This window comes from Lissotriton vulgaris, chromosome 8 (assembly GCF_964263255.1).
Source record: "Lissotriton vulgaris chromosome 8, aLisVul1.2, whole genome shotgun sequence".
NCBI lineage: Eukaryota > Metazoa > Chordata > Amphibia > Caudata > Salamandridae > Lissotriton > Lissotriton vulgaris.
The window spans coordinates 1,304,290,885-1,304,311,078 of record NC_141696.1 but is presented as its reverse complement, the minus strand read 5'-3'; the positions used below and the strand labels follow the sequence as shown (position 1 = coordinate 1,304,311,078).

The following is a 20,194-nucleotide window of genomic DNA, read 5'->3' as shown; positions in this document are numbered from 1 at the left end:
TCTTGTGGGCATAAACGGCCGCTACCAGGCGGGCGGTAAATGGCATGGAATCTGAGGGGTGAGCGGTGGTGTAATTGATGCTCAAGAGATAGGCATTCAAAAGTGAGGAAGGAGCTGATAGGAAAGGCCTTAAGTTGAAGGGAGTTTCTAAAGATGACTGCAACACCTCCTCCAACTTTGTCAATTCTGTTATTCCTTTATATAGAATAGCCTGTGGGTAATAGGAGATCAAAGATACCGTGAGAGGTATCATTGAACCAGGTCTCTGTGAGGAAGAGCATGTCAATATTGTGAAGGGAGATGGTATCGGAGATTTCAAATTTGTGTTTTATTGCAGAACTGCAGTTGTGGAGCAGACAGCGCAGCTCTGTCAAGACTGTTTTGGTGACGGGCACTTGGGCTATGTAGGGTGATAGGGAATTGTACTTACACTGGGGTGCTCGGAAGGGTTTAGGTGGATGCTTGGTTCTGAGAGAGGAGATGGTCTGATTGGTGTAGATAGTAGGGTTACTAGGAGATGCAAGTTTGAAGAAGGGTGGCGTTCAAGGGCTTGTGTGAGTTGATGATGTTTGCACATAACAGGTTATGCTTGGCTTTAATGGTGTGAGGGTGCGAGGTGCATCTCGTGGGAGGATGAGTGTTTTCCAAAGGAGTTGAGGTGTATGGAAAAGTGGAAATCTTGGGGCTTAAAAGTGAAATGGTAGCTACAAGCTGGGAGATGGAGGTGATAGGAGAGCCTAGCTTATTTTCCAGAGAGAGTAGAGCAGGGCACGGAAGGTTGGGTGGCTCGATGGAAACAGGAGGGGGTGAAATTGGTGTTGGAAGGCAGGGAGAGGTGGGGGTACAGGAGGAGAGTTGGAGTATAGGGTTCATAAGTAGGAAAAGGTGGAGTTTGAGATTGGGAGTTGGTGTATCAGAGGTGAAGGGAGAGTTGTCTTTGTTGGCGTTGCAAGAAGGAAAGGATTTAAGGACATATTTAGGGGGAGATGGGTGCGGATCAAGGCGGTGGGGTAGAAGGAGAGGGGAGGACTGTGTGGAGTCATAGGAATGTAGGAGGTTTAGGAGGAAAAGAGGGGAGGTGGTTGGAGAAGTCCTGTCAGCTAGGAGAGGTGGCTATGAGGGTACCGGCATCTGGGAGAGAGAAGGGGCTTGGGAGAAAGGGAAGATGAAGAAAGGAAATGGTTCTGCTGGGCCCGGAGGGACAGAAATGGAAAGGGTTACCAAGGGGGGAAAGGAGGTTGCACAGAATTGCTGGAGGAGTAGGGGGAAGGAGTGAGATGCAATGGGTTAGTGGAGAAATCGGGTAAATAGCAAGGGGAGAAGGTGGTAGAGAAGAGAGGGAGAGGGAGGAATAATGGGAGAGTAAGGAAAGTTAACTGGGGGAGAAGGTTGGAGGAGAGGTGAACTAAAAAAGGGGGTGGCAGGTAGGAATAGGGGCGAGGAGATGAGATTGGAGTACCGGGGCGTTGCAGATTGGACAAGGAGCGTATTAGCTAGAGGTAAGGCTGAAGTGATGAAGGGGGGGCATACTGTGAGTGGGGAGGAATGGGGGAGGAGGGCACAGGGGAGGGGGAGGGAAGAGCGCTGACCTGTGCTTCTCGAGGGTGCAGCCTATTGGAGTGCAGGGGGGGTCAGGGGAGGAGAAAGGGAGTAATGGGTGGAGCTAGATAAAGAATCAGGGGATAACCCGGTCGCAGAGGAGGGGAGTAGGGAGGGGAAGAGGTGGTCAAAGAGAGAGAAACAGGTGTCTTTGCCTTGGATCATGACAGTACCGTTGTTATAGAGTGAGATAGTGAGGGAGCCGTTAAAACACGCAGAGGGGGAAATATTTAGTTGTTTCCCATAAGGGATAGAGGAGGAGGAGGTGACGTTGAGGGAATTATATAAGCTGGTGGACCAAGAGGGGGTGTCGTGAGTGAAGAAAATGAAATCGTTATTGAGCCCCCCCAAAATGACCATTGTAAAATTGATTAACAAAAAGGGAATCAGGGAACCGTTCAACAGTGTTATGCTTCAACCGTTTTACTGAAGCTTTAGTCTGGTCGGGAGGATAAATCTCATTAGTCCTAGCTTTGTGAGACAAGTTGGATTTTTTTTCTTACTTAAAATAGTGGGGTAAACCAGCCTCATTTGTTGTTGACGATCTTTATATTCTGATAGTGAAAGGTAATGATGCAATCAGTTTTTTTTCCAATTTTTCCTTTCTTTTTTCCCTAAACAGCAAAGCTTTTGTCCGCCTTATTTTACTTACTGCTTCCTATCGTCATGGGTATATACTTGAAAGCTTCTTGAATTGATTAATTTGTAACACAACTGGATATTTGATTACTGTCATTTTAAATTCTAGGTTACAAATTACCTCTTGCCTTATCTCGAAGTATCCACTTAGCCTGCCCAACAGCGAGTTGGCTGCAATGCTGGCTGTCCTGCACCAGCTGCTTTCTCAACAGCGACGGGGCGAACGTGCTCAGTATGTGATTCAGTGCCTTACAGAGGTTGCCTCATGCCAAAGTCAGAAACGGGACATCAGCGCTTCGCAGAAAGTAGACCTGCAGAAAGTGTGGATGAAAGTGTGGGCAAATGTCCTGCGCAGTATAAGCTCCCAGCAGCTTGAAAATGAAAGTTTTGGATTGCTAGGCGCTATCGTTCAGGGAGACCTGATTCCTCTAGACCAGGAACTCTGGAGAATATTTTCGGGGACTGCTTGCAAGCCTTCAAGGTAAGATGTGTGCCAGGAAAATGTTTTAAAAGCTCTGCATCTAGATCAGGGCAAGCAACTTAAATATGGGCATTCCAGTAGAGAACCATACCAATGCTGTTCATCTTGGACTATGTGCATTATTTATATTTTGGCTGCCATGGTCTTTATCTGCCACATAATAAGCACAATTGAATAAGGCACCTCAAGGGGACCTGTACTACGTTTGTGATGGAGTACCCTATTCACCAGCCTCTTGAGGCCCTTTGGTGTTTCTGTAAACCTGGGATAGCAGTGTTTAGTAGGCCTGAATTAAGCCAGATCAGTAAACCATAGATTCTGTGATTGCCTTGCATCTTTGTTTTTTGTGCTAAGAATGTTGAGTGTTTTGCATTTCTAAAAACGTCTGCTAATTTCTTTAATGTGTGTGTCCATTTGTTTGACTTGTGCTTTAACGTATGAAATATAGCCATGGCCTTGTTTTGCTTGTCCTAGCCCTTGTTTAACACTGACTCTATACATTCTGAGCCTATGAGTTCCTCTGTTCTTGTTGCAGGAAAGGGGAGTGCAGGGCCAGATACCAAAAGTGATCAAGTTCAATAATATAGAAGTGGTAAGAGGTCAAGTTCTGGACATTGACTTAAAATATTTAATATTAAAGACCTCAGAGGAATCTGCAAAAAATAAGATATTTGCCCAAAAACCAGAGACCTTTACTCATGCGCGGGATGTTGAAGGAAGTAACTGCACCATATGTTCTCGCAAGGTCATTTGCTTTATATATGGGCATCTTTAAGGCCATAGTTTACAGCATGGATGGGGATATTTTGGATATCATGAGTGAATGTCTGAATTTTGTTAGTCAGTTATGGAAAGGGGCGGGGTAAGGTGACTACGATATGAAAGGTCACAGGAACTGACTCCTCAAAGCATGCAACTGTCTTGAAGGATGAAGGGAATAGGTAATGATGGGTTACGTAAGCACCGACACTAGACCATTTTGATTGTGTTGCAAGATTTATTTTTCTTAATCCCTCCAACATGTATGTTAATGGCGATTTCTTTTCTTTTTCAGCCACTCCATGTTTTGTTAACAGTAGTAAAAGGAAGAAATACTTCTTAATGTTTGCTTCCCTCTTGATTCAGATAGTGTTATAAATATGTGGAAGACATTCATGTGGTATGTATTGTGCCTCGTTAATTGTCTTACAGTGTTTGCTTTATTTTGTTACAGCGCTGCAGTTCGTTGTTTAGCATTAGCATTGACCAACTGTGTGCTACCAAATACCATTGAAAAGAGAATCGAGCAAGGTGCTTGCGATGGACCATCTGGACTCTCTGTTAAAGAAGCCATAATGAAGTGGCTGCTGTTCTGTAATCTAGATGAAGAAATGGATGATCACTCTGAGGAGTCTCCTGTTATAAGCAGGTATTTTACCACAATTAAAATAACATAGTTCACTGCAAAGGTGAAATATTGACTATGGTTAGTATTGGTCTCTTTGCCGCCTGTCAGTTAATTTTATTATTGAAACTGTTTTTTATAACCAGATTTTATTGATTTTAAATTTGTTACAGTTTTTCTTTTGGCACATTACAGTCAACACATGAGGATACGATTGCTCCGAAGTGAGACACCCCAATTGCAGCCCTGTTAGACACCCAACCAAGCAGTTAGGCAAGTGTTCCCTAACTCTTTCCTGAAAGGGTTCAGGCTATTATTCACCACAAAGGTGTCTCTAAGGAGGGGTAGTACTACCTATAGCGTCACTATGTCCCCCAGGGTTCCCAGGTCGGTTCCCCAACTACCTCTTCTGGAGGTCGTTCAGTGTATGAATAATAATGCAGTAGAGCTGGACACTGGCTTTTGTGTGATTGGCCCATGAGCACCTAGTTTTCCAGTGAGCTTTGCTCTGGGATATCCTTCTCTTGAATCCCCTGTGACCTGAAGGCATGTGTCAATTGAACGTATTTAAATCTTGGCTAGGCGCAAGCTTATATTCCTGATGTACTACCTTATACGCCTCCCTCTTCCAGTAATTCTCCCAATGATTCTATCCTGATCTGGTCCTTTGTTTTAAGCCAAAGAGTTGCAGACTTCTTTTAGTATTGTCCTCATCCGTAATGGTGTAGCGCAATGTGATTTTCCCATGCCAACCTAAGGCTTTAGTGGCATCGTCCCACGCTGTCAGGGTTCTGAGTAGGTAGGCGTTTGCTAGCTAATCTCTCTATATATAATTTATGTAAGTAGCCAATATCATCTTCATACTCTTCAGTCTTGTTTTTGTCTTGCTGTTCGGGGAAGTCATTAACGATGTGGAGTTGCGTGGCACTGCAATATGTGCTAATGTCTGGGAGTGCAAGATCCCCATTGTAGGCCGATTGATAGTGTTTGCAAAGTTATTCTTGGGATGCCCCCATCCTGAGCAATATTCACAGTGTTTAGCTAGCTTATCGAAGTAAATGTCCGGTACTGGGAAAAGGGTGTTCTGTAGGTCATACAATAGTTTAGGCCCTCCCCACAAATGATAGTGGGAGTTACACCACCGTTAAGTGTCTTTTTGGAAATCCCCTTGTACCCAGTCAAGGTTTAGCTCGAAAAGCTGTTCTTTTTGCATAGCTGTCTTGATTCCCAGGTACCTAACGTTTGTAGTTGAGACGTAAACAGCCCCTGCAAACCGGTCTTAACTCTCCTAGTTCCCCCCCCACCCATCTGGTAGAGGGTATATTTCTCCCAATGGTAACCTGAATATGTTTCACAGCTATGAAAGACCGTCAAACATTGGGATCGACATCTCTGGAACCATAAGATAAATCAATGCATCATCACCGTAGAGTGATGTCTTTTCCAGTTTATTCGTCACCGTAAAGAATCTCTGTATGTCATCCCTATGAGGCACCCAATATGACAGCAGTTCCAAGCATAGTGCGAATAACAGGGGTGATCTATGTGCACCCCTACCTCCTGCCCTTCCCCAGTGTAACTGTTTAGAACACAACTCTGTTCTATCTCACCGCCGCAGTGGATGCCTTATATAATAGGGCCACCCATGCAGGGAATTGCGGCGCAAATGCCAATTGTTCTCAGGTGTAGGTACCGCCAAACAATGAAGTCAAATGTTTTTTCAACATCCACTGACCGTATGGATCCTCACTTCTGCCCTTCCGTGCAAGGAGACTGCCCACCTTGTCTCCGGTGTCAAGCAGCTTCCTTTGGTATCCCAAGGTGGAGCTTTCTGGCTGCATTTTGAGTGAGGTTACAATATTGTTCCCTAATCACCTCCAACTGTAAGGGTGCTGTTAGGGTCAGGGTTGGTATCCAGGCTTCTAGATCTTGGAGATGCTTTTCCAGTTAGCATACCTTGCGTTTCTGATGTTTCTTTTTCTGACAATTATGATTTGGGCTATGTCCCTGATCACTTACTTGGAGGCCTCCCAAAGAGTGATTGAGGAAGCCACGATCCCTTGTATCCTTAAAGTCTATTTGGAGACGACATGTAGAGCCTTAACAATTTTCAGATCTTTTCGAACCCACACATCCAATTTCCACATTGGTACCCTATCTTGATTTTGGTTCCCCATTGTGAAGTGCAGGACCGAGTGATCTGATATGCCGTGTGCCAAGTTCTTTGCACCCCTCACTCACCCGACTTCGCCTGCAGGGACAAACATTAGAACAGAAATAAGTAGTCCAGGTATGACTGGGTTCCATAGGCCCCCAACAGGAATGAGTATTGTCAGTCTGATGTGTTGTGCAGCCTTCAGACATCCACTAGGTCCATCGCATGGTTAAGGTGCACCAAGCCTGAGGGTGTTCCCATCAGGGCAGGTAGCGATTAGTGGTCAAAGTCCCAGTTCATAAATGTGTTGAATTCCCCTCCCATTATATGTAGGTCCATTTCTATCAGGGTAGGACCTAGCTTGTCTAGGACCCCACTTTGTAACGTTTGAGGCGCATAGTCATTTACAATTAGGATATCCCTCCTATTTCACCATCCATTTACCGCAACATAGCAGCCATCGGAGTCCACCCATTGCTTTTCCACCTAGAACAAGGTTTGTTTCTTGGACATAATGGTGACTTTGCAATATCCCTTTATAAACCCTGCATGAGCCAGCAGCATGTATCAGCCACTTTGTTGGCATTTGAATTTGTTGCCCAGCAGGAGGGTTTGTTGTAGCAACACCAAATTGGGGGAGTGGCTGCAGATATGCTGTGCCACTGCCCCTCCCTTAATCTTATAATTCAGTTCACATTCAGCAAGTGGAACAATCAGAGGTTAAAAAATGTGGTGAACCATGACTGTTCCATTTCACTATGTGCCTGAGGGACTTGTTCATAGCATTAGGAACTCCCCCTAGTTCCCGTTGTCTGCATATGTCAAATTTCTCTGTGATGTGTACTGTGCCCTACTGCTATTAATAAATGTGAACTTGTGTCCCCAAATGTATCCCCTCTCCACTTTTCCCTTATCTGAGTTCTGAACTAGCCACCTTCCCAACTTTGGAAATGTCTAATACCCAGCCCGTCGCCCCCATATGATGTCAACAAAACTAGCGCACACTCCCTCCCTCCAACTATCTACATTAAACATTAAATACGCAGCAATAAAGCAATATCTCTTAAAACGCTGACTAGTCTTTCGTGCCCGAGCCGTTCCCAGGGTCCCATTGCGCCTCTGCGGCTTTACATATTCCTTGACATTAGACAATGTCTCAGATGTGACTCCAACAGGTACTGGGTCCTTTTTGTGGTGTCCTGGCCATGATCTTTCTCATCAGCCCCAGCAGTCACAGTGACCTCCTCCTTTCATATCTCTGAATGTTGGGTCCCAATTCTAGGTCCTTGTGGGGGCAGCTCCTCAGCCCACTCTGTCCCTTGTCTAGATGGTCAAAGATTAGTGAGCTGGCCTGAAGGATCACCCCCAGTTTGGGTGGGTAGAGCAGCATGTATTTTATTTCCATGGCTTGCAACTTATTTTCAAGTGGATTTTCTGTGCCTCTGCTCCAGTCTTGTGTAGTTTGGAAAACTCGCCTAGAATCATGATTGGCTACTCCCATAACCTTAACCTTGCTAAACACCGGATATCTGTCCCTGTAGTTCAGGAACCAAGGAATTACTGGACTCTGGGTCACCCCTGGGGGTCCTTATCGGCAGGTCACAGTGAAATTGCTCTAGGAGGATGCTGGTCCAGTTTTCGTGGAAATATTCTGGGGGTAACCTTCCATGCCCTCTGGGAATCTCAGGAAGCATAGATTATTGTGCCTAGACAGGCCTTGAGTGTCCTCTGTTCGTAATGGTTGGATTACGTTTTTTTACCATGCCTTCCAGAGCTGCTATGCGGAGTTCTACATTCGTTACCGGGCTCTGGGATTTACGCAGGTTTTGCCGGAGCATCGCTGTGCCAGCTCCTACCTCCCCGATTTTGGTCTCCAGGGCGTGTTGGGAGCATTTACTGGCCCGCCGGATAACGATGATGCTGGGATTAATTGGCTTCCCGGCCTCTTCACTCTCTACTGCGCCGAGCCCTACTAATGTGTTGCTCCATGTAGTCTGTACCAATGGCTTAGCAAATTTGTCTGGCGTCCCCTGTTTAGGGGGCGGAGGGCGGGGGGGCTTTGTCTTTGGCCACTGTGGCATGCCTCTCTGACCCTGAGGCTTCTGGGCCTCATGGGCTCCTGCATCCTGCTAGTCGATCATGCCGGGTGGCATATGCGGGCTCTGCAGTGGCACCTGAAGTTGCAGTGGGTGCAGTATCAGGGCAATCTTTTTGATGTTGTCCAGATCTCAGAAGGGCCTGCAAGTCAGTTGTGGCAGCAGCAGGGGACGGTCCTCCACCCAAATCTGTCCAGCCTCCACCTCCTTGCATCGAGATTGAGCGGCGACAGTTGAACACTTTTGCTTTCCTCCCGTAGCCTGTCATGTCATCTTGGAGCCAGGCGTCCCTCTACTAAAACAGTGTACGCCTGTAGAAGGAACAAATTTGTGGCATGGTGCACAGCAAAGACTGTGGATCCCCTTTCTGCCCCTCTGTCTGAGGTTCTCCTCTTCTTATTTTCTTTGGCCCAGTAGGGCTCTGCTCTGGGCACCCTTAAAGGCTATTTTTCAGCCATTTTGGCCTTTCTTCACAGCCCTGATCAGCATTCTCTTTTCAAGTCCTGTTTTGTAAATAGGATTCTTAAGGGCATTACTCACCTTTTTACTCCTATTCCAAGCGGGGATCCGGGGAACAGCCTAAAGGTGGATAAAATCTTTTTTAACAGGCAGAACCCAGGCAGTGCGGCTTGGGCGCTATACAGCCCCTAACCTGACTACCTCATGTGGAGTTCCACAGGGTTCATCCCTGTCTCCACTATTGTTTAATTTGTATATCCGCCCCTTGATTCACTCACTTAATATCAGGAAAACAACAGTTTTTAACTATGCTGACGACCTCCAGCTAGTTTTTAAGTTGGACTCCCAAAATGCAGCCACTGAATTTCAAGCTACAATGATGCATATCCAAGGTTGGATGGACCAAAACCAATTGAAGCTCAATCCCGGCAAAACAGACCTGGTGTTGCCTGGGAAGAGCTCCACTTGCTGGGGACCTCATTTCTGGCCGGGCGAATTAAGCCCTCCACCTCTCCTGTCTTCATCAGTGAAGAGTCTTTGGGTGACCATAGATGCTGATCTTTCTCTGAAGGGACACGTGGGCACCGTGGTCTCCTCCTCTCCTTTTCCAATTACGCAAAATAAGGAAGATCACGTACCTGTTGTCTCATCAAGCTTTGATTCAGGTGGTGATAGCACTGGTGCTTTCTCGTCTTGATTTTTCCAACTCTCTTTACACTGGCCTCCCTTTGGGCCTGCTTAATCGCCTTCAAATAATTCAAAATCAGGCGGCTAGACTGATCTATAGACAGCCGAGATGGCAGTCAGCCAGGATATTACTGCGTAACCTACATTGGTTACCTATAGCGCAACGCACCGCTTTCAAGTCTGGATGTATAATCTTTAAGGCACTGCGCTGCACGAGCCCTTAGTTTCTCAATAGCCTAATTACTAGACATGTCCCTACACACAATCTTCGTTCCGCCCATCTTCATCTTCTGTCTATCCCACTAGTTAAATTGAAACGACAAGGCGGGCGTAGGTTTTCCTATTTAGCTCCTAGGCTCTGGAATTCACTTCCACTCTCAGTCAGGAACTGTGACAGTCTTTTGGGCTTCAGAAAGGCCTTGAAAACCTGGCTCTTTGTGCAATCCTGCTAAATTGGTTCTCTGCAGCTGCTAGTGTATGAATAGCGCCATGAAGCCTATGGTGTAAGTGCGCTTGATAAATGTATCTTAACATTCCTTTCGTAATGCCCCAGTGGGACTTGAATCTTGGCTTAACTTGCCTTATGTGCACTCCCTTCGAGCCACTACATAATTGTCCTCTCAGACTCTTGACTGTAAAGACAGGTTTTCTGGTTGCCATCACCTCTGCTCGCAGGGTGAGTGAACTTCAGGCCCTGTCTTCGAAACCTCTTTTCCTTGCTGTCCATCCGGACAAGGTTGCCTTCGAATTAGGCCTTCTTTTCTACCCAAAGTGGTCACCTCTTTCCACATGACACAGAACATAACTTTGCCCACCTTCTTCCCGCCCCTTCCTCCTTCCAAGGACGAGGAAAGACTCCACGGTCTGGATCCAAAATGTCCGTTATTGTTTTATCTGGATCGCTCAAAACAATAGTGGTGGACGATTAACTCATTGTTGGCTATGCTGGTGCAAAGAAAGGTTGTTGTACCGTGCAGAAGCGATGAGTCAATGGGTCGTCCTATGCATTAAGATCTGTTATTACTTGGCGAAGAAGGAACCTCCGGTGGGACTGGGTGCCCATCCCACCAGGGTGACGGCACCACTACTGCTTTGGGACGTGTAGTGACATCTGCCAGGCAGCTATGTGGGCATCACTGCAGATGTTCACTAAACATAGTTGCCTGGATAGTCAAGTCCGGAGAGACTGCATCTTTTGCCGTTCGGTTCTCAAGGACTTTCTGGTGTGAACTTAGTTCCCAGACATACCTACTGGGTTGGTATTGCTTGGGTATCTATTGTAAGGTAAGGAATCTATAACTAATAGTCTCTTTCAGATGAACAAGTTACTTACCTTCTTTAACAATGTATCTGTAAGAGACATATATTAGTTATAGATTCCTTACCGCCCCACCCATCCTCCCCGTTTTGCAAACTGACTTCTACAGTAAGGGACTCCCTTTCAGGGCCCTAGTTTTGTGCACCAGTGGTCTTGCATGGCTCTGCGCTTCTGGCGTGGAATTTCGTGTAATGAAATTATGTCAGCACGCAGGGGCAGCATCTTAAGTAGATTCCGCAACGTCATTCGGCGATCACGACGCCAATGACTAATGTGGAGTCGACCGACGTCCCCTACCGACACGCAGGGGTACTGCAGAGTAAAAATTCTCCGGATCGAGTCTAATGTCTGGGGGTAATTCTAAGGTAAGGAATCTATAACTAATATATGTCTCCTATATATATATATATATATATATATTGTTTTTATTGAGCATATGCAAGTTACAAAGACATTATCAATGAGCACTTATAATTGAATATCCAACTTACAACACGTAAATGTAAATGTACATGTATTTATATAGCGCAAATCGCCCACATCGCAGGCATCTATGCGCTTGCTTAGGGAACCCGTCCTGGTATTCCCCTGTGAGATACCCCGGCAGGGTATCCACAAGGTGAAAGCCAGGCATCCCGCCGCGAGGGGCCGTTGTGGAGATTAAGCAAGCTATTGCCCAGAGTCGCAGAGTGTGAACCCGTGAGTCGAGTAGGCACCGGAGCGAGAATTATCGAGTCCGTGGAATTATTGAGCCCAACCCCCGTTGGGGCGGGGAATTGAACCCTGGTCCAGGGCCGATCTCAGCTTCCGGGTCTGCCGCCTCTAATCCCTGAGCCACACTTCTCCACGTGGAAGTTGCATGCGAGAACTACATTGGCTCCCAATGCGACAAAGAGCCAACTTCAAATTACTGTGTATCACACACAAGGTACTTTACAATACAGGCCCTACCATTCTACACAATAAAGTCAAATTCCATAGACCATCGAGGAACCTTCGATCCAGAACTGCAGGAAGAGCAAACACTACCCACGTGAAGACTGTCAGGATGGGAGAGCGGGTTTTCTCTCATCTAGCTGCAACCAAGTGGAATGAACTACCTCCCAATCTCAGACTGACAGAATGTCTCTTATCATTTAGGAAACAATTAAAGACACTACTCTTCCCTAAACCAGAATAATCAGTAATCAATGCGGTTACCGTACCCCTCAGCACCAAACCTCAGCGCCGTGATATCCTACCTAGGATGATTGTTAGCGCTTTATAAATAAATTAAATACAAAATTAAATACAAATATGTACCAATCTGTTGCGTTATATAAAAAAGAAACTGCATAGTATGAGTATCCCGCTTTTAAACAGAAGAATTGTACATTCAAGGTTCTGCTTTACCTGGGGACTCAACCTGCTCGACAGTTCGCAGGTATTGTAGCAACGGTTCTCATATGTCATTAGGTCTAGAAGCGGTGGGCAGGTTTTTATTGAGCATATGCAAGTTACAAAGACATTATCAATGAGCACTTATAATTGAATAACCAACTTAACAACACGTGGCAGTGGTATATGTACCAATCTATTGCGTTATATAAAAAAGAAACTGCATGGTATGAGTATCACGCTTTTAAACAGAAGAATTGTATATTCAAGGTTCTGCTTTACCTTCGGGACTCAACCTGCTCGACAGTTCGCAGGTATTGTAGCAACGGTTCCCATATGTCATTAGGTCTAGAAGCGGTGGGCAGTTCTTCTGCATAGAGCACCAGATTATCCAGGCAAATTGCCAAGTCTCGAAGCCATCGTGCAGTTGATGGCCCAGCTGTGGCCTCCCACGTCATTGCTTATGGCCAAATGGCATGTAGCAAAGCAGACATACATGTAGTGAACATTGCAATTCCAGACCAACCATTTTTGACACTATACAAATCACTCCATCACAGAACAACGCTACCCTGCAGCACTCCCAGGACAAGTGCCAAAAGTCGGCATCTGCAACTCCGCATCTCTAACATGTGTCAGTGTCTCTAGGCCTGTATTTGAATAGCGTATGCGGAGTATAGTACGCTTGGTGTATGTATTTAAAATGGATTATACGGAGGTTACCATTAGAAGTGAGGGCCCGTTAAGCTGGCAGCATTGTTCCCAGTCCTGCAAGGTCAGTGGCGGAGTTAACTGAGCCTTCTATTTCTCTAAACTTTTGTTGTGCACGAATCAGCCTCTCTGCTCTAGTGGATCGATATAGCTTGGTAAGAAGCTTGCGGAGTGTGGGACTGACATGCAGGGTGTGGAGAATTTGTAGTGTTGAAGGTTCCGCAGGGAAAGTACGATAGTGTTTTATTCTGTATGAAGCTTAGATGCTTGTCAGTCAAAAAGACACCTTCGGGAAACACATCTTGCATTTTGACTATTCCTACCAGTTGCAAAGTGTGCATAGAGCTCACATCATGTGTCACAGACCAATTTGAATGATACGCTAGAGACAGTAGGGGGGAATACAACAGTAATTCTCCTGTCATGCGACCCAACGCCTGCCAGGCTCCTATAGTGGTGTCAGCAGTGTTTATTTCAGAGTGGGGGGTCTGACGATAAGTGTGCGTCAACATGGAGCTTAGTGGAATAGGGTGGGTGTCTCCATCCTCCACCGCCACATGTGGGATGAAACTTACAGATATTTTGTTAGCCAAGGTACAAAACCTGTTTGTTAGTGCCAAGGCTTTGGCTGAGCTGATTATCACCCCCCACCCACATTGCCACCTGACTCCTGCTCTAGCAGCTGTGATTAGGGGAAGTACCTCTGTTTCAGCCAGGACGCACCTCCATTCCAGTTGCAATCTGCCACTCCTTTACCCACAGGGGCACTTCTGACACTGCTCATCCCCTATGTCTTATTTCCATTGCTTCTTCTCACTTTTGATCTATAGACTATGTTTAGTCTGGTGCCACCCCCTTCTATTCCTTTCTCTGAAGTTGCCAGTGTAGCAAACAATCGAGTCTGTACCTGGTCAGCCCCGGTGCTCTCTGCCAAATTTTCCTGCAGTGGTGGGACTGGAGGTAGGGCTTGCAACCTGTAGGTAGAGGACATTCCCAGAAGGCATACCATAGTCTTGTCTATCATTGGCTTGCCTCACTCATCCTCTCCTCCACTAACACCCCAATCTTTCAGGGGCAAGCTGCTTTAGTCTTTCCATCAAACGCTTTCTGGCTGGCAAAGACTACCCAGTTCTGTTGCTTTGTGGATATCCTCTGCCCTTTCTTGGGGGTAGGGAAGACTGTATTTTTCTGCTTTGGCTCCCCTTAAGTTTTCTTTCCTATCCTACCGTTTCCTCATTTACTCTATCAGTTGGTTGGATCGGCTCTAAAGATCAACAATCAATTGGCCTTGTCACTTCATAAGTTCAATATTCGCCTTACAGGCCAACAAGCTAGCCAGGCCCAGCTCATAGCGTATGTTGTCAGCCTTCCGATCATCCACTTCAACATGCCAACGTCTCTAGGTGCACACAGTCCTTCTCTACACAGAAAAGAGGCGGAGGGCTAAAACAAGACCTTTCAGCCTGAAGATAGAAAAAAAGCGGAGCCCAACGTTTTTCTTATTGCTAGCATATTCATATTGTCCAGTCTTCATCAAGTCTGTGTCAAGTACGTGCAGACAAAATTCTCCTAACCTCCTTCCTCTAATATCCATTCTAGATCTCACATTCGAAAGAGAGTGACCATTTTACCTCCACAAAACTTTTTGAGGCTCAGGTTGGGGATAGTGAGGAAGCCAATCTCCATCCACAGAGGCCTGTTTCTCCGGCAGTACCCCACCCGTGCTTCAGTTGCTCAAGAGGAGGCAGTTAGAGGGGGACAGTTAAAGGGGGCAACCTTGCCCATCATGGGTTACACTGCTCCAACCATGCACTTGCTCTCTATGTTGTAGTCTCTGCAATAGCTTCTAACTTTGGTGTGGCCATGCTGGCTGGGGGAGTGGCTTTGTTGGCAGTGGCACGCTACACAAAGTTACGGAAATTCAAGTCATCAGAGAACTACAGTTTTCAGGTGTTTCCAGAAATGACTTTTCAAACATCAAGGCGTCTGCAGGAATTAGGATTGCTGATTCCCCTGTTTAATGCACCTGACAAGGTTAAAAGTGTTGGTGAATGGGACGTTTAAGGTTTTCCTGGAGGCAGCTAAAAATATCGTCATGAATTTCAAAGAAAAAAGGTTGCTGTGATATAGTTTACAATATTTCTAGTTTTGGGGGAGGTGTTCTTATGTTTTTAACTTTTTTCAGTTTGTTGGATGTGGGTGTGTAGAGTGGCGAAGCAGGAACTCGGGCTCGGAGTGCAGTCATTGCACTTGTAAGAGTAGGTAGGTCATCCATGCGAAAGGCGAAGAATTGCTTGGGTGTCTAAAATGGGGACAGAGGGTTGATTGGTTAGTTTGGGGGTACAGGAGTGGGGTGGGGAGAGGTAGCAACAGCTTGTTAGGGGAGCTGCTGCCTGGGTTTAATAAGAGTTCTAGGAATTCGAACATTGTTGGTTGGGCAGCAGGAAGAAATAGGATTATGGAGATGAGGATCGTCTGTGCAATATGGTAATACATGTCTAATAGCAGCATTCTATGGATGATTATAAACTTAGCATTTTGTCTATGGATGTGAATGGACCTAATAATGGAAGGAAACGTAAGGCCATTTTAAATGTCTAGAAAAACAGAAACCAACTTTTGTGTTTTTACAGGAGACCCATATTAACAAGGAGAAAGAGGGGCAAGCTACACAAGGGCCATTCCAGCTCATGTTGCGCTCCGCCACTTCGGCAGCGCACAAAGAGGTTGCGGTTACAGCAAGCAGGAGGTTTTCCGGGGAGATTAACATATCGTTGACGGATGAGCAAGAAAGATAGGCGATTGTAGAGGTTCTAATTGAGCATGCAGCTCGATTGTTGATGAGCCTATATATGATTTCATACTTCCTCTTCCCCGATTTTCAAAAAATATTGTAGGGAGGGATTTTATTTGTGCTCATCTCCCAGAACTGGGCCAGAGCAACCTCAAGTTTAAACAAAGGAAAGTAAGAGTGGTGCAAGCTATAATTAGTTTAACAGGTGAGCTAGCCTGTTTTGACCCCTGGTATAGAGCGAACCCTAGTTTAAAGCAATATACGTTTTTACTGGCTGGTTTAAGATAGCATCAAGGATAGATTTCTTTCTTACCTCCGACTCCCTGTCAAGTGTAGAAGTTTCTTATGGTTGTACCTGTTTCTCAGATCATTCAGTAGCTAGCCTGGAAGTCCTGATGTCCTCTATAATCACCCCTATGTATAGGTGGTCTTTTAATAAAGCCCTATTCTCAAATGAGAAGTTTTTGGAAGAGATGGGGAGCAAAACAACTTTTATTTTTTGAGAAAACAGAGGCTCCGAATCACCAGAAAATATTTGGGAGGCGTTTAAATTAAGAATGAGTGGTGAGATTATTGCGTATGAAAGCACCCGGATTAAGATAGAGAATGAGAAATTGGTAAGTCTATCAAGGGCACTCCAAAAAGCCGATATCAGGTTGCAGCAGGTACAAGATAAGCGGAGGTCACTTGTTAGGGAGGCAGCCAAGAAGGAATTGCAAACTTTCTTACTGGAGAAGATATTAAATTCCCAGACCTATGTCCAACAGGAGAAGGTTAGTGGCAGATAGTTGGTATGGCATATCCCGTCTCGAATGGTTAGGAACAATATCACTTAAATAGATGACCCAGTGACGGGAGAATGAGAGAGGGATAAAGAGGGACTAGAGTCTTTTTTTAGCACATATATGTGTAGAATTTATGGAGAAGGTGTTGATCCTTCAGATGAAGATAGTGAAAAAGTGTTTGAATTTGGCTCAAACTCCCTCATTTGCAATGGAAGCAGTGGGTAATCCTATGCACCCTATAGAAATAAAGGAGGTGATGGAAGTGGTAACTGAACTTCAAAGATGTAATGCTCCAGGGTAGGATGGTTATTCCTCTGAGTGGTACTCGCTGATGATCAAATTTCTTAAGAACTCGCTTACAGAGCTTTTCAGCAATATTCTTGAAAAGGTGGGGTATGCCTCCTTCTTTGAAGAAAAGAATACTAATCTGCTTTCCTAAAAAGTCAAAGAACGCAGAGCAGGTTCATTATCAAAGCCCCATCACTTTACTTAATGTAGATTATATGATCTTAATGACAGTTCTCGTTAGGGGAGTATCCGAAGTAATATCCGATCTAGTGGCAGTAGATCAGAAGGGGTTTGTGCCGACACGTAATTATTCTCCAATACACATTTCCTAACTGAAGCCATAAATTACAACTGGCATTAGATGGGAAAGTCTCAGCTCCCATAAATATCTCTCGGGGCACTAGGCAAGGGTGTCCATGGTCACCCTCATTGTTTGCTACTTTTATTGAACCCCTTGCATGTGTGTGGAGGAGAATGGAAGGCTATCGAGCTCCAGGACCAGCCTCTCTTAAATGTAAACTATATGTGGACAATCTGGTCCAATATATTCATCTAGATCCTGCTGGTATTAAGAAACTGTTCAAACTCTTAGGAAATGTTTCCAATGTCACTGGCTTCACAATAAACAAAGCAAAGGCAGAGAGACTGTTTTTCATACTGACGTGAAGGACCTGCCTGAAGTTCTTTGAAAGGTCTGTGGTAGTAGTCCTATTAGGTATCTGGGGATTAAGGTTACAAGGGACCTTGACTATCTTTATAAACTGAATGATAGTCCCTTAATCAGGAAGATCAAGGATACATTAAATAGATGTCAGAGAGATTGTTTGCAGGGTCACAATTATTAAAATGCGTGTTCTGCACTTACTGATTTTTTTTTTATTTATAACCATTCCAGTTCGCTTAACTAATGATTTTTTTCTCAAAAGTTAATGTGAGTATTTCTGAGTTTATATCAAATAATGCCAATCTGCCGTTAAGCCTATCAAAGTTACATCTCTGCCGGCAAGATGGAGGGATGTCACTTCTAGACTGGAAAGCATATTACTTGGCAACTTTATTGGTTATGCGTACTTGGATCCATAATATATCTACAGCGTCAGTGGTAGATCGTTTTTATATGGATCAGTTGCTGAAAGAGGTTCCACCATACACTATTTTTTTATTGTATGAGAGAAACTCTAATCTGGTTAGATATAAGAAAGTGTTAGTATTTCAGCAGAAACATCTATGGAAATATATTTGCATTCCACAGAGTCACTCTCCCCTCCAATGTGTTTGCCACTCATAGTTAAAACAAACAGTAAAACAGTGTGAAAGAGCTAATTTGGGGAGGGTCTGGGACTGTTTGGACGATCATGAAATAATTCCCAGGGAAGGAATGCAGCCTGGGCTTCCAATATCATGGACTCCTGCAAGAAATGTTACCCGCTTCATATAGAGCAATCAAGGCAAAGAGTGATGGTTATATACAATCCTATAAATATCATTAAAAAACTTGGACAATGGGTGAAATGGTTTCATACATGTGACAAAAAGACTGACAAGGTGTTGTAAGAAAAGTGGAGGAAGAGGTTGGAGTGAATGTGGCTGAGAGGGACTGGACAGACATATTAGTCTACTATACCCAAATGCTGAGGGGAGCTAACTTTAGAAGGATGCAGATGTACTCACCGCACCTGGTATATTATGACATAAAGGATTTACATGAGTTAGATGTGAATATTCCAAACATCTGTCCTTGATGTAACCTAATGGGTCCATGGGAACATATGATTTGGAGCTGTGGGAAACTAACTCGATTCTGGTAAAACGTTTTAACATGTTCCGAAGAATTTAGGAGCTTAATTGATTCTAGGTGCTAAGGCTATACTTTTAGAAAGCTCTATACACCTGGGTATAAAGACTAGGAATATGCAATGTTGGTGGTATGTAGAAATGTTAATAGCTCAACCAGTGATAACCAATTATTGGAAATCAAGGGACTTGCCTGAATTTTAAATATGATAGAATAAGCTGCTCATTGTTTATAATAAAGAATATATATATGCCAAGAGGGTGGGGAAAGGAAAGATGTTTTTAAAAGGTTAGCAGTGTTATATTAACTATATGGAAAGCCCGTTAGTGAGGAAGAACTGAGAGCACTGTATTGCAGCTCTTTCCCTTTTTGTTATCTGGCACTCTATTCATTAATACCTCTGGTATTTCCAGTTGGATTGTGGTTGAGTATCTGTTTGGCCCTTCTGTAAAGGAAAGGTAGTGGGGCCCTAGTTAGGGCGACCAGATTACCATACTGAATCTGGACTTTGCTTTAAAAATGTATGAAATGCATTTTAGAAAGATGAAGTTAAGATAAATGCACTATTTCCCAGCTCTTAATATTGTAATAACAAATGCACTTTCACTATGATGTATTGTGGAACTTTAGTTTGGAAATTCGATGGGGTTTTTTGGCAGGATTGTCTGCATGTTTTGCATAATATGGAATGAACCTCTATTTTCGGAAAATAAATTAATGAATGTGTTATTCAGAAACTGTGAAAATAATTTTAAAAAAGCCTCAGCTTACAGTCATTTACTCTGTTCACCTTTCCATGAAGCAGATGCAAAATATTACTGGTTCTTCTAGGAACTAATGGCAGTGAAAGCGGAGAGCATTTTCATGCGAAAGAATATGAAATACTGACAAATTCACAACACAAACAACACTCTTTACTTCAAACACCATGGTAGATTATTCAAGCCCACCCTCGAGAGTAAAGCTACTTTCAGGGCAACCTACCCAACAAGAGGACAGCACAAACAATCACTGAATTTCAGAGTTTATGTCTGCAGTTATCACATCTCAACACTGCCTTCAGCTCACTACCAGAGATGTGGACAACTGCGTCCACACAATTACATTATGAACGACAACCACAGCCTCCATTACCAAATATTCATCACTCTAGCTCCCACTCCAAACTACTATCCGTCACCTCGTTCACTGCCACTGATTTCCCAAAACTCACCAAAGTCATTGGCACTGCCGCAAGGATTCTGCTCCTACACAGAACTGTGCACAGAGACCCAGGACCTCAGTGAATTGTGGTGTACCAAAAAACTCACCTTAGTACCTAGAAACCTTAACCAGCTTGCATCAGTGTCGCATTGGCTCTTCGTCCTATAGCAAAGGAACCAATGATTGGAAATCCCAGAACATGCGACTTAGATTATACTGAGGGATGGTGGGAAGCAAGAACACTCTTTTGTTATACTCTCATACCAGTCCACAACAGGAGTAAAAAAGAGACACGGGAAGGGTTAAACTATTTATTTTAACGATGTGCTCTCAGATGCAGTATCTTTGCGAGCATAAGCAGACATATGATTAGAAATAATACGATCAGCATTGTTTCAATTCCATAACACACAAAAGGAGAAA

At 44.5% G+C, this 20,194-nt stretch overlaps 1 protein-coding gene across 1 annotated transcript in view; it reads left to right on the top strand.

Annotated features, from left to right (window-relative positions):
- The window catches only part of ATM (ATM serine/threonine kinase), a 1,399,724-nt gene that overhangs the window by 240,298 nt on the left and 1,139,232 nt on the right, over positions 1 to 20,194 (top strand). Inside the window, exons 10-11 of the mRNA XM_086935231.1 lie at positions 2,348 to 2,719; positions 3,933 to 4,127. Coding sequence (XP_086791357.1) covers positions 2,348 to 2,719; positions 3,933 to 4,127 — 567 coding nt within the window. The remainder of the gene's footprint in view (positions 1 to 2,347; positions 2,720 to 3,932; positions 4,128 to 20,194) is intronic.